This window comes from Ammodytes marinus (assembly GCF_949987685.1).
Source record: "Ammodytes marinus genome assembly, chromosome: 19".
Lineage (NCBI taxonomy): Eukaryota > Metazoa > Chordata > Actinopteri > Uranoscopiformes > Ammodytidae > Ammodytes > Ammodytes marinus.
The window spans coordinates 1,790,001-1,803,733 of record NC_137223.1 but is presented as its reverse complement, the minus strand read 5'-3'; the positions used below and the strand labels follow the sequence as shown (position 1 = coordinate 1,803,733).

The 13,733-nt window shown below is 45.1% G+C and overlaps 1 protein-coding gene across 1 annotated transcript in view; it reads left to right on the top strand.

The window, feature by feature from the left end:
• Window positions 1-1,056: 1,056 nt before the first annotated feature.
• Window positions 1,057-13,733, top strand: part of LOC307265991 (prospero homeobox protein 1-like) — a 28,695-nt gene continuing 16,018 nt past the window's right edge. Inside the window, exons 1-3 of the mRNA XM_080047853.1 lie at window positions 1,057-1,139; window positions 4,137-6,225; window positions 10,193-10,300. Coding sequence (XP_079903979.1) covers window positions 4,204-6,225; window positions 10,193-10,300 — 2,130 coding nt within the window. The 5' untranslated portion in view covers window positions 1,057-1,139; window positions 4,137-4,203. The remainder of the gene's footprint in view (window positions 1,140-4,136; window positions 6,226-10,192; window positions 10,301-13,733) is intronic.

The window sequence follows — 13,733 nt, the reverse complement described above, 5'->3', positions numbered from 1 at the left end:
TTGGTGACCATTAAAAATGACTGGGCTATGGGATTGGTAATGCCTTTTTAATAAGCTCCCATACACATGGTCGAAACATGCATTAACACAAGCGTTGAAGCAAGTCCGTTTGATTCTAAAATAGACTATTCATTTGTAACTTTACCGTCACAAGAAGGCTAAAACATATGCAAATAATAGGCTATACGGAACAAAACGAAATGCCTAAGCAAATGATTTAATGTTGCATTTATCCATGATTTTAATATTAATTGTAATTAATACATGGGGATAGATAGTCTCACTGGTTGCCAAACGAATCCATGTATTTTATATACAAAAAAAAAATTAGCAGTTATCGTGAAATTGATTTTATTCAGATTGTTCGACACTTTTTTCAAAGTCTCTAATATAGCATACTTAAAACCAGTGCAAAAAAGGAACTTAATTAAGTAGTGTATACTAGCATAACTATCATACTAAGATGTGGACAATGTGTTTTACGCTTAAAGGTGGTGCAATGTCAAAGTGCGTAACGATGATTATACTCGCTTAGTCGATGATTTGGGAAGAAAGAGATTAGTAAGAGTGGTATTTCCTTTTTCCCCCACTATCTCCCTCTCTCTCTCTCTTATAGTTGCATGCTCAAGTCCCCATTCCCTGGTCAAGTTCAGTGCGCTGTTCTCCGGACCGGACGGACGCCTCTTATTGGTAGGTTGCGACAGTTACATCACGCCGCTCGTGACGCACGCGTCTTCCTGTTTCCTTCAGCCGTGTCTTAAAGTGAATCTTTAGTGGCGTAGGAGCGCTCTCCAGCATCCAGTCCTCTGCATCCAGTGCGCCTCGGAGACGCACACAGGCAGTGTCTCTCTCTCTCTCGCTCGCTCGCTCTCACTTGCACTCTCTCTATGTCTCTCACTCTTTTAGTCACAGCAGAGGATAGAAGGAGAGACCGACGCGCAAGAGCTCTTTTCACCATCTATATTTTTCTTTTTCTATTTTGTTCCTTTGGCTCGCGCCGCTGACTTTACTCGGGCTCTCTTCCTTTCTCTGAGAAATTGTAACATCCCAGCGTCCAGCGGTCCGCGGCGCTCTGCTTATATTCCTCTCTTTTTTTGTGCCGTTAGGAGTTTCAGGTTGTCCCCCTCTTCATCTAAAGGGTAAGTAACCTCTATCCTCGAATATACCTCCCTCTCTTCTTGTTGTTCTGCCTCATCTGATGCACGGTGGGCGGAAGAAAGATAAATAAACACCATTAACGGGGGGAAATGTATTGTGGTGGATCCACAGCTAATGATATCTCTACGACAGCGTTTTGCTCTGTTTCGTTCCCCCTCACCTTGATATGTGGGAAGAGTTTCGCGAGCAGCCCGTATATGTTTTTTTGTTGCGAGGATGATTTGCGGACGGTAGCCCAGCCTTCCTCGTCAACGCCGAGATCAAGTTGATTTGCAACTTTCCGAAGTAAGTTTCGAACGAGCGTGATATCAGCCTATTATTTTTTTGTTATTTTAGCATTGGTGGATGTTAGACGGACACTGAGTTTTATCATGTAGGTTTTTTGATAAATCCAGTTGAAAACCTTGGATTTGCTGTTGCGGTGTCTTGTAGGTCCAAATCACATTTGAACACCTCATACACGGCTTTTTAATTAGAAGAAATACAATCCTAATCCAGGCATTTTCGGAACTTGTCAGTTCTCTTGTGTTGTGACTTTGGTGTCTCTCCTGCAGCAGTCATTTTGTACAGTTGTGATAAATAAAAAAGGCTGCCTGTATATTGCTTTTAAGTGTGCGCAACTCTGTCTCTCTGGTCTTGATATCGTGTTCTATCCATTGACCATTAAATGTAGCCTACGAATTAAACAGCCGCCACGTCTCACTTTGAACCATTTCATGCGTGAATGTTGATGGATTGACAGTTTAACCCCTTAAAGTTACATACAGCAAGAGTATATTATTTTTCGAGTTACAAACCTGAAACCTTTTTTGTTTCTTATCATCCGACCGGTTTCGTTGTAAGGTTTCCTGTGATGAAACTTGTCTATATAGGTTGAAGCTGAGCGAACACCATATCGGTTGTCCATAGCTTGAAATTGTTGAAAGTTTTTTTTTTTTTTTTTAACGAGGGAGAGAGTGCGCATGGGCAATGGGAGACAGGTGCGCCGTTGGAAAAGACAGGTGTTGGTGACTATTTCAAGCTCATTGTCATTATCCTGAGGCGATCAAGTCAAGTTGTGTTTTTCTTCTTGGAGATGTATCACCTCTCGTCTGTACTGCTGGATATGGCCCTAACTCTGTCAACACTTGGGCCGAAGCCATTTAACAAACAGTTGTATTTTAAAATAGTGGTGTTACTTCAATTCAGTGGGAGAAAAAAAACTTAAACCCAACCTGGTCTCCCAGTAAATTTGGACTTTGACAGTTTTATCTTGCCCTTTTACAGAGTGTCAATTTACAAAATGTTTTTCCAAAATGAAAAACCTGCCAATGCATGCCACTTGGTGTATCACACACTGTCTAACAAAGCCAACAGCAAATTTGTCTGTGTGTCTGTGTGTGTGTGTGTGTGTGTGTGTGTGTGTGTGTTCGTGCCTGTGAATGTGTGTACAGGTTGAATGTGTCTGTGAGGTGAGGAAGAATGCAGAGAAGCTGATATATTTTATTTTAGTTGGAGCAAACAAATAATCAGTTTGAGAAAAATTCAAATCTCCCTGCACAACCCTTTGAATTAGTTAAATGCTTTAGTCAAAGAATAACATTACAAAAGTAAACATCGATGTTTGACATTTTTATATTTAAAATGAATGATTTGTAATTACTTGTTACTTAGATCTAACTTAAAGTCTGCCTATATCAGTGTAACATTTGAGTATATTTTCAACCAATGGAATCAATGGAAATCAATGGAAGTCAAGTAAAGAATTTTATATTTGTTATATTTTATCATTTTTATCTGATCCACCATAAGCCTTAATAAGCGCTGTGTTCACAGAGTGTAACAGAAAATATAAATTGTTACACCACTTTAGCCAATTCTAAAAAAAAATTAGAAGACAACACAAATTTAAACATTTTCTAATATAATTTTATTTTCCTTTTTTAAAGAAAGGCATATATTATAAAGTCTCTGAGAATATCCCTGCATTTGAGATTGGATGCATCTAATAGGGCTTTGACTAAGACGCTGCCACTTCTGCCAGCATAGCGTTATTGATGCAGGCCTGTACTGACAAAACGGTTTTGCTTTCAGAGAGGCATTAGGGGTTTTTGTAAGAGCGCTTTAAGTTGCTCCTTGCCAGAGTTGACCCTTGTGACCTATTCATTTGAGCAGAATTAACTGCCCTTGCCAGATGAAAAGAGAAACAAAAAACACACAAGTGAGCTCATGCTGGCACCAAAATCAATAGGCCTATTTTCTGTTTCTTTTGTGTCACTTACCCCATTACTTAAGATATGATGGCGATATTGATTGAGCTGAAAATGGTAATTGCATTTTAAAACGACACTATTTTGTAAACACGGCTTAAAATGAGAATATTTTTGTTGAGCAGATCATGCGATAGCTCACTCACTATAATTGGATTTGGTAAATGATCAATGTGAGACGTACAATGTGCATTGCCTCCGTTTGTATACCACATTTTGTTGAGCACCATTTATTTTTATTTTATTTAGTTAGTTAATAGCTTTGTATGTTGGCTCAATCCGCACAAAAATGGAAATGAGGACAAGTACTTAAGTAATTATCATAATTTTATGCAGCTTTGTGTTCCGTGGGAACTGGTTCAGTGTCACGCGGCGTGTAACAGGACAGGATAAAATGTAGGACTTTGCCCTGGAATGTGGAGCCAAGGCCTAATTCTGACCCCATCTTGCCTGTTCCCTTTACCCCTCTGTCACTGGTCCTTACTGCCTTAATGTAACCATGGACGCCCCTCTCCTTTTAGATACATATTAAGAGGGATTGTCTGCTGGCTTGAAACAAAACTCTTCAGTTTACATCTATAATATTGGCTATTGCAATTTTTCAAGAGGTTAATTTTTATTCTTTCAGTCCACGTTTTTCTGTTCAATGTTGATTTATTTTAGAATTTGAAGTATTCTAGGAGATGGATTTTGAAAATATTTCATGGATCTTTGAATTTTTGTCAACAGGTACTCACTGGCTTACATCCTAGAGGAGTGGGCTTTGTGGGATATGGCCCAATAGCAGCAGCCCGTGATGCCGGACCATGACAGCGACTCCCTCCTGAACAGACAGACCAAGCGAAGACGTGTGGACATCGGTGTTAAGAGGACCGTGGGCAGCACAACCTCCTCCACAGCAGCAGCCACAACAGCAACCACTGATAACATTGCCCGCGCCAAAGCAGCCATTTTCAGTGCCATGAACTCTCTGAGCTCCCACTCTCACCACGGATCAGACGCCGACTCCATGGAGTGCTCTGTAGTGCAGACACATGGTGGGCCTGGCGTTGTATCAGCCAGCGACAGTGAGTCCAAGTCCAATGTTCTCCGAAAGCTACTGAAGAGGGCCAACTCCTATGAGGACACCATGATGCCCTTCCCTGGCACCACCATTATCTCCCAGCTTCTCAAGAATAACATGGCTAAAAATGGAGGAGGACCCGAGAGGGGAGAAAGAGGGGACAGGGGTGATCGAGGGGATGTAGGCTTCCCCGGATCAGGGCTCTCCAATGCAAGTTCAGATGCTCCCCAGGAGGATGCATGCAGTAACTCCTCCCAGGACAGCACCCCTCAAGAGTGCTTGTCACCGTTTGGTCGTCCTCCTGGCCTGGCCACCTTTGACATTGAACGTCTTAATGATGAACACCTTCGTGCCAAGCGGGCCCGTGTAGAAAACATAATACGTGGTATGAGCCACTCACCCAGCGTTGTGGTACCTGCTTCTTCCCGTCATGAGCGGGACCATGAGATGGATGGAGAAAGGGAGATGGATCTAGACTGTCCACCACCTCAGTCTCTGCAGCAGGCCCCCAGCAGTCCACGGGGAGGCGAGGTGTGCAGCAGCAGCAGCCGAGAGAACAAGCGTAAGCAGCGTCTGCCTCAGCAGCAGCAGCAGAGCTTCACCCAGCTGGTGTGCCAGAGGAAGGAACAGAAGCAGGAGGAGCGGCGGCAACTGAAGCTGCAGCTTGAGGACATGCAGAAACAGCTACGCCAGCTGCAGGAGAAATTCTTTCAGATCTACGACTCAACCGACGACTCAGAACACAACGACCTCCACAATGACCTCCACAATGACATTGGAAACATGTCTGAGGACAGCCCAGCCAGGTCTGACACAGGCGGTGACGACCGGGGTGGTGATGATATGCGATCTGACAATGAGATGTCTGACCTTGACCCAGGCCATTTCCTGGACAGGGCACGGGCATTGCTTCAGGAGCAGGCGATGCTGGCAGGGGGCGGAAAGCCAAGGAGAGAGGGCCTCAGCCGGAGCAAAGGACAGGGTGGTACGGCCTCCTCCATGCATGCTGAAGGTAAACAGCTGGCAGAAACACTGAAGCAGGAACTCAATTCAGCCATGACCCAGGTGGTGGACACAGTGGTTAAGGTTTTTGCCAAGCCTCCACGCCCGACACCCCAGCAGGCCTTTCCAACACTCTCCATGCCTTCTGAAAGATTTCCCACTGTTGTCAATGGAGACAACCCCAACTTCCACACCGCCAACCAGAGGCTGCAGTGCTTCGGTGATGTCATCATTCCCAATCCACTAGACAGCTTTGCCAGCATGCCCGGGATGCCAGGTACCACCAATGACCAAACCGAGGCGCTCCCCTTAGTCGTGAGGAAGACACCAAGTGAGCACCACCATCAGTCCTCAGCTGTGGGTGCCCATGGCGGACACCACCACCCCGCCCTTCACCCCTCCTCACTCTCTGCCTCCATGGGCTTCAGCCCTCCATCCTTTAGACACCCCTTTCCACTGCCACTCATGGGCTACCCTTTCCAGAGTCCCCTTGGTCCACCCACAGGTGGCTACCCAGGAAAGGACCGTTCCTCACCAGACTCCATGGACCTGTCCCGGGAGACCACCAGCCTGAGGACCAAGATGGCATCAGGTCACCACCACCACCACCACCACCACATGGGACACCACCGTCATTCTTGTTCACCAGCGCACCCTGGCAGCACAGCCGAGGGACTTTCCCTGTCCCTCATCAAGTCTGAGTGCGGCGACCTCCAGGACATGTCCGACATCTCACCCTACTCAGGCAGCAACGTATCCTTTTTAAAAAATCTGGGTTGTGTGTGTGAGAGAGTGTGCTTTTGAGGGGTCTGAAAGTCAAACAAAGTGAATGTGTATAACAGTGACCTGATGTTTAAACGTTACCTGGTCCAGTTGAGACCAGCTCATGCCTTTATAATCCGGCAAATATCTGATTTCAGGTGGTGATTCCGTAGAGACAGGTGAAAAACATTGCAGCTGAACCACAAAGAGTTAAATATCTAATATTTTTTAGCCTGTTTGAAACTGTCCTAAGAATCTGAGAAATTGTTGATGAATCACTTGTCCTCCCACTGGTGTTCTCTTCTCCATTCTACTGCATTGTTGTATTTATTTTTATACACGTACCTCGTCCTACAGCCTTTTCCTCCATCTTCAACCCTAAGTGCTTTAAAAGCGTTCTTGTCACATATCACTTACTCACAAAGATAAGGTCCCCACGACATTTACTGCCCCAATTCCTTTTAATAAAAAAAATGGAGGGAGATAGCATCCTGAAACTTGGCACACAAATGGTGTTATATAGCCTTCTTTATAGTTTAACCCGAGTGTGCCCCAATCATGCCCTACGGATAAAGACGCTATCCCCTGTGGGAGGCTCAAATTGAAACCCCTGGGGACTCAGGACTATTAGCTTAAGCAGATACATTCACTTCCTTCTCTGTTTCCCCTATACCTCCTTAGTCCCTCAGTATTCAACACCGCTTAACCCTTATGAAAGTTTGATTTGTGTCACACTGGTTGTCCTTAGAAAGCTTTGTATCCAAGTCATTAGCATTCATCACACGCTTCAGAAATTAATCCAACATTTTCTTTCTTTTTTTTTACCTGTTAGGGCTTTATTAGCTAAGTGACTATGTGTATTTAACACTTAGGATGCTTGGTTTTTGCTTGTGTGTACCTGAGCGCCTGGCTTTTTTCCAGTGTGTATGTCTTTGTGTCTTTTAGTGTGTGCATGTCACAAAAGGTTCGCCTGAGGACTCGGTAAAGATGTATATTTATGATTGCTTGTGTTTTCTCGTGTTCCTCTTATCATCCATCGCTGTTGTAAAAAGCCCACAATCATTGTCGTTTCTTTCTCTTTTTTTTCATTTCATAAAGATCTGTCAACAGCCCGGGGGGGCCTTCGGCTGTTGCTTGGCAGCCAAATACTTATTTTTTTGTTTTCCCTCCCTGCAAACCCCCCTCCTCCCTTTCTTTTCTTTGAAGCGGACGTTAACAGGTGTTTGCAGCGAGCTGTTTATCTTTCATTACCTCGCCTTGTCTTGTCTTCTGACCCAAGGGTGAACGCTTTTCAGAGATCCATAATCCTTTGCTTCTACGGGCTCCCGATGGAGGGATGAAAAGAGAAAAGGGAGAGAGAGACATACAGAGACGGAGAGAAAGTAGAAAACAATCAAACAATAACCACATATGCCAGATGCTGTGGCTTCTATTGCAGCATTTTTTAATTCAGGGCATTACCCGATGTACTCCCCTTAAATGGAACGAATAGGCAAAACCACATGTGTTGTTGCTTTATGCTTTTAAATCTTTTATTTTTGATTCCTAGTGATTATTCCACAGGTTTAGGAACAAAGTTTGGCAATAACAAGATATAGTTTGTTAAAAAATTGTATTCTAATTAGTATTACATTTATGAATCAGTTTATCTGCATATTTACTCTCCGTTTATAGCATGTCCATAAATGTAGATTTCTTCTTCTCTTTTTTACATCTCTGTTGCTTTCTCTTTTTTCTTCTTGAGCCTGGCAAGCCAGAGACAGCATGTCAGACATTGTGCGAGGTGTGTTCAAGTTCACCAGCTCTCTGCAGCATTATGGAGCAGATGGCTGCTATCAATTTCCTCATTTGTTCTCAGTCCGACTCCAAATATTCTTGTCCTTACACCTGGAATTAGGAAGTGGTGCAGCTATTTCCCTCTTATGACTTTGGGGTTTGGGGAAGTGTTGTGAGAATGATGATGTCTTGTCAGATGTGGCAGACGAACAGTAGGCCAGCTGGTATGAGTGCGCCATCATGACAAAATAATAGCCTTGCACGCCACCCCTAAGCCCAATCACAATTACATTTGCAAGCTGTGAGTGAATTGGAGATGAAAATGCCTCATCAGGAGATATGAAGCTCGGTAATTGTCGTCTGAAGGGAGGTGATCTTGTTTTTATGGCTTGAGAGGTAAAAAATCTCCAAGTCTTTTGTTTCAAAATCATTTTAAATTTCACTGATACGGGGAAAGATGCTAATCCTAATTGAAAAAGCAAAAAAACAAATTAATCTAAGTGTAAGTGTATACAGCTCTCGCCGCAAATAAATCCCACCTTGCCCTATACTGAAAAAGAGCTGGCCTTTTTTATTCCAGTCTCTCGCTCTGTGTGAGGATCCATTGTATCCCCTCCACTTGGAGCAGATGGTGTGGTGTGGAGAGTGAAGTGCTGCTCTTTTGGCCAGGCCTGACAGAGTAACACCAGTCTGCCAGGGTTTCCCCCGCAAGACCCTCGCTGCGTTTACAACCAACTCTCTCTCTCCCTCTCTCTCTCCTTCTGCCTCTCCCTCACTGAATCAGACAAAGTAGACAGGGTCTTTAAGAAGCCAGCCCAGTGTGGTTCAGCATTTTGCTGGCTTTGCTGCGTAACCCTGAGGCCAAGGGCAATCCAATCTAGCAGCTGATGCCTTCTTCCCCGCTCTATAGTTACAACTACATCTGGACACTTGACTGATTTTAACGATCACACAGCCACCCCTCTGTAGATCATAAATAATGTCAAGCAATGTATTTTGTCCACTCAAGTGTAAACAGTCTTCATGAGAAAAAAAAACTTTGGGCTGCATCTTCTGTGTAATTTAAAGCCCTGTCTTGCTTCTGCTTGATGGAAACCCCTTGTTGAAACAGCCTGAGGTTTTAACATGCAGCCCGCCGCCCCCTACCCCCGGTCCCTTTTCAATGTCTTATCCTCCAGATTGATATTATCAGATGCATTATACGGCTGTTAATTCACCATGGAAATGGCTTGGGCCGTTCGGTGGCGCAGATGTGTTTCAGCCCCCCCCCCCCCTTCCCCACCCCCTACTCCCCATTGCTGGCTGTGTCCAAAGCCTCAGAGCCCCTCTACTCCTTCTCCTCCTCCTTCTCTTGCTCCTCCAAGGGGTTGGCAGCAGCAGAGGAGCTGGGGGGGGTAGGGGTGGAGCAGAGGGAGGAAGAGGGGGATGTAATTGAAGGTTGGAACCATACTATCCCCTCAAGGTGCCCCCGCCGGCCCATCTCCATCCTCTCTTGCTGTTCAATCCAGGCGATCCATTAGGAAGACACGGCCTCTGACATGTATTTGAATACGGCCCATGTGTAAGTGGAAGAAGGTTTTTTCATGTTGCTTGGGCCAGTGTTTTTGGGGGGCCCTATCTCCGAGACCTTGTTTTTCTAACTGATATGAAGCCAACATCAGACAGTCATATTCCAGGGCTTGGCATGTGCTGTCGCCAAGCCATTAAGGCCTTTCTTGCCCGTCACTGGCGTTAACTGCTGTCTTTGTCTGTGATATGCAAATGTCTTCCTTTTTTTTCTTCCTCCTTTTTTCTCGGGTGGAGGTTAGCGCAGGGTGTATAGGCAAAAGGCGTTTGCTCACTTTGACTGTGAAATGAGTCTCCTTATGTAAAAGCATCGGCTGTAGTGCTGCTCGGCGTTTTATTTACCGTGACACTCTCACACCTGATACGGACAATGCTAATGGAAAGCAAATGGTCTTTTTTTGCTTTGGCGCAATGTCTTCAGCCCCCCTCCCTCTCCTCCCCTCCTCCATTCAGGCCTGAAAGGAAATTTGGTTACCCGTCATCCAAGCCATCATTTCTTGCCAATCATTAGCACGCATATATTGTACTGTATGTGTGATAATATCAATAGCTGCTCTGCCATAAGTTGTTTCCCTTCCGAACAGTGTGTTGCGTCCTTAATGACAGCTATTTTCAGATCCAAGAGGGTCTCTCCCCTAACCATCTGAAGAAGGCCAAGCTTATGTTCTTCTACACCCGCTACCCGAGCTCCAACATGCTCAAGATGTTCTTCTCAGATGTCAAGGTAGGCTCAAACAAGTTCTTCCCATTCAGCCCTTGTTTAATTGAGTTATTATAATGTATAGCTTTTGCCAATATCTCCCTTTTTTAATTTAGCTAAACATATCTTTTCAACTCATTTGCTGTACCTTAGTCTTACTTTACATGGTGACTTTTGCTGTGTGTAACAAGTGTCGAGATGGATAACACTCTCTAGTATCGTCTTTCGCCGCATTTCTTATTTCTAAATGTGTCTACGCACCTGCTTTCAAAAGGGGAAGTCTGATTTATTGTTGGTGATGTGTCCCAGCCTCAGTGTGACCAGAGAACAGTGGTAGGCTTGTCTGTCTTGAAAACGAGGCCCTCTTTTTCCCTTTACCAAGTTATGGTTTTATGCAAAGGATGATAGAAGAGGAAGTTGAATGGGTTTAACATGGCGGAGCCACGGAGCCTATGAGTATTCTAAAGATAAAGAGCTGAGATGAGTAATGGAGGGGTGGGGAAGGGCAGAGAGGAGGATGGAGCCTAGAGACAGAGGAGTGGTTAAGCGAGCAGGTGTAGGGAGGATGGTTAAACAAAGGAGAGGGGAGGGAGGAAAAGAGCCTGCAACCTGGTGAGGATGAGCGTTAAACCAAGGATATTTGAAACAAAAACACAACATGTAAGCAGCACAAAGAAAAAAACAAGAACAACAACAGTGGCCGTTAGCGTAGCGTGCGCGACCGAGTTTGTTTTGCGTGTCGTTGTTCTGTGTGTGTGTAACCCCTCTCGGACCATACGGTGTGTGTGGGGGGGGGGGGGGGGGGGGGGAGGGAGGGGGGACGTATCCAGGCCATCTTATTCAAATCAGAAAATAAAAGGTCCCCCATTTTTTTCCCCAGCTGCCCTTTCTCTTTCGTCCACCAACCAACCAACCATGTCCCCCTTGTCCCATCACATGACACATCGTCGGTTAGGTTGGAAACAGAGTTCGGGATGTATCTGCAAAGCAAGCTAACCACCTGTAAACGTTGATGCAACACAAAAACTCAGCGATTAAATATGAAGTTGCCTCCCCGCCACAGTTGCCATTACCGTATAAGGGCATTAACCACTTTAACTCCATCGTCTCCTCTGTCTTTGGTGGCCTCATCAGATACTTAAACAAGGTCAAGACAGTGAATGGATTATCAGTCAGATTAGTTTGTTTATGTTTTCAGTAGGGGACAATGGACTCAAGCAGGACATTTGTAGACATGTATGGGAATGAGACTTAACTAATTACATTCAGACAGTAAGCGGCCTCTTTAGCGACGGGCTGAACTCATGCATAAAGTCTTGACGGCTAATCAGGTCTCGACTAATCATGTCTTGACTGTCAAGAACCTAATGAACGTGGGAAGTGGGTTGCCCTATAACGACTCGGGGGGGACGCCGTAGTTGTTGTCCCGCTCCATTAAGCTCCTTTCAAGACTATTGTCACTGCTTTTTGACTTTTGGTGTTTTCTGAAATGTGTTGTCATAATACCATTGTTGCCGCTGCTGCCAGTGACAGGCTATTGTATAATCCCACCAGCTTTAAGACGTCTCATTATGATCGCAGATATTGTTTTGATTAAGGGTGAATAACCACAACAGATTAATGAATGGATTAAATAAAGACGGTCAATTAATAAAGTCAGCCGAGGTTCTGGCCTTTGTAAGGAGATACAGTGTAGTGATGCACCGCATATTATCAGAGGTTGGTGGGATGTATCTTGATGTATTCTAGATGGATAGTTTCTTTTTTAATTTTTCCGCAACACACAAACACCTTGCCTCCTTTGTCATCTCTGTGTGGCTCTCTTAGCGACGTGCTTCAGTGTTTGTTGCCAGTCATGTGCTATTGCATAGCGTAGGGTCAGGAGGGTTTCCCCCTTTTCTATATGTCATTCCTTCTCTTTTCTTTTTTTTCGCTGATGGTGTGGCACAGTGTGTGTGCCTCGGCAGGGCCGGGGGAGAAAGAAAAGCCAGCCGCTGGATTTGAGTCGCCGCAGTAACAAAAGCCCGCTTTCCAGGGCCGCTTTTTGTGTGCTGTCAGCCAATAGGCAGCAGGAGATTATCTCCCACAATTCTCCCCTGCGAAAACAGGAAGCGTTGGAAAGCCCTGATGACTGTGAAGGGGCTTACTAGAGACAGAGAGAGAGAGAGAGAGAGAGAGGGAGAGAGAGAGAGAGGGAGAGAGAGAGAGGGAGAGAGAGAGAGAGAGAGAGACAGAGACAGAGAGTGAGGCCCGTCCAGGCTTCTCTGTCTTTCTGCTCTTCTCTCCGGTTGTTCTGGATGTCGCTTAGCACTCTGAGGTCATCTGTGTGCTTTCTGCTCCATTGTTGACCACTATCACAGGGAAAGTGTTGGCAAAAGATGGAGGTTGTCCTTTTATCCGAATGCTTTTCAGCGAAATAATTTCACCCTAAACCGAAAAAAATTATATGAATAAATTAGCAGAGGTGTGTGTACCAACGTTTGAGACTGATCATATCAGACGGGTCAGATGGTCGGAATACTTTTGGCAGGCGACTAATATAGTTTTGACCAAGGATACTTGAGTGTTTTCCTATTCTGGACTTAAGTATGCGCCTGTGCATGAGCATAACATATGTGTGTGTGTGTGTGTGTGTGTGCCACTTGTTATCTTGCACTGTTAGCACTAAGCGCTGACCTTTCACAGGCTCTTGAGTGTGAGTGTGAGAAACACGCTCTCGCTGTCTCTCTCTCATCTGCCTCTCAGCCGGGCAAACACACACACACACTCACACACACACACACACACACACACACACACACACACACACACACACACACACACACACACACACACACACACACACACTCTTATACGCTCCAACGAAGTGTGTATAGTCAAACACACACAGACGCACACTTTCCTCGCTGCATCTCATGTCTGTGCCGGCTGACCCCTGCCAGCTATGATTAAGGAGTTGCAGTGATGTGATCCTTTGAACCATTCCCTTCCTTTTACATTGAACACACTCGCCCTCAGTGACTATCAGGGATCCTCTGTCCCCCACCAGCAACTTAATGAACCAAGACTGCTGTCAGCTGCAGGGGGGTACTTGCCAACATTGAGTCCCTGAGCGTGTTGGGAGTAGTTGATGCGGATCTAATATAATTTAGTGTATTTACCTGCGTGTACGGTAGATATTGTATATTCTGTGCCGCTCCGTGCTGTGATTGAGCCACAGCTTAGTTCACTTTCACAGGCCCTAATACATCTTATGCCGAGCTGTCGGTATAATAAAGGAATCCTTGTCCAAAGTGACAAATGTATCTGTCACTCCGCCACAGTGACACCAAAGGTCTCCTGCATGAGCGATGGTAACTCTTTCACTGACTTTAATCTCAGTATGTAGCGCTTGATCTCGCACGCGCCCAAAAGCATGTACGCACACAATGCTCGCAGAGATCAACTACCAATTGAC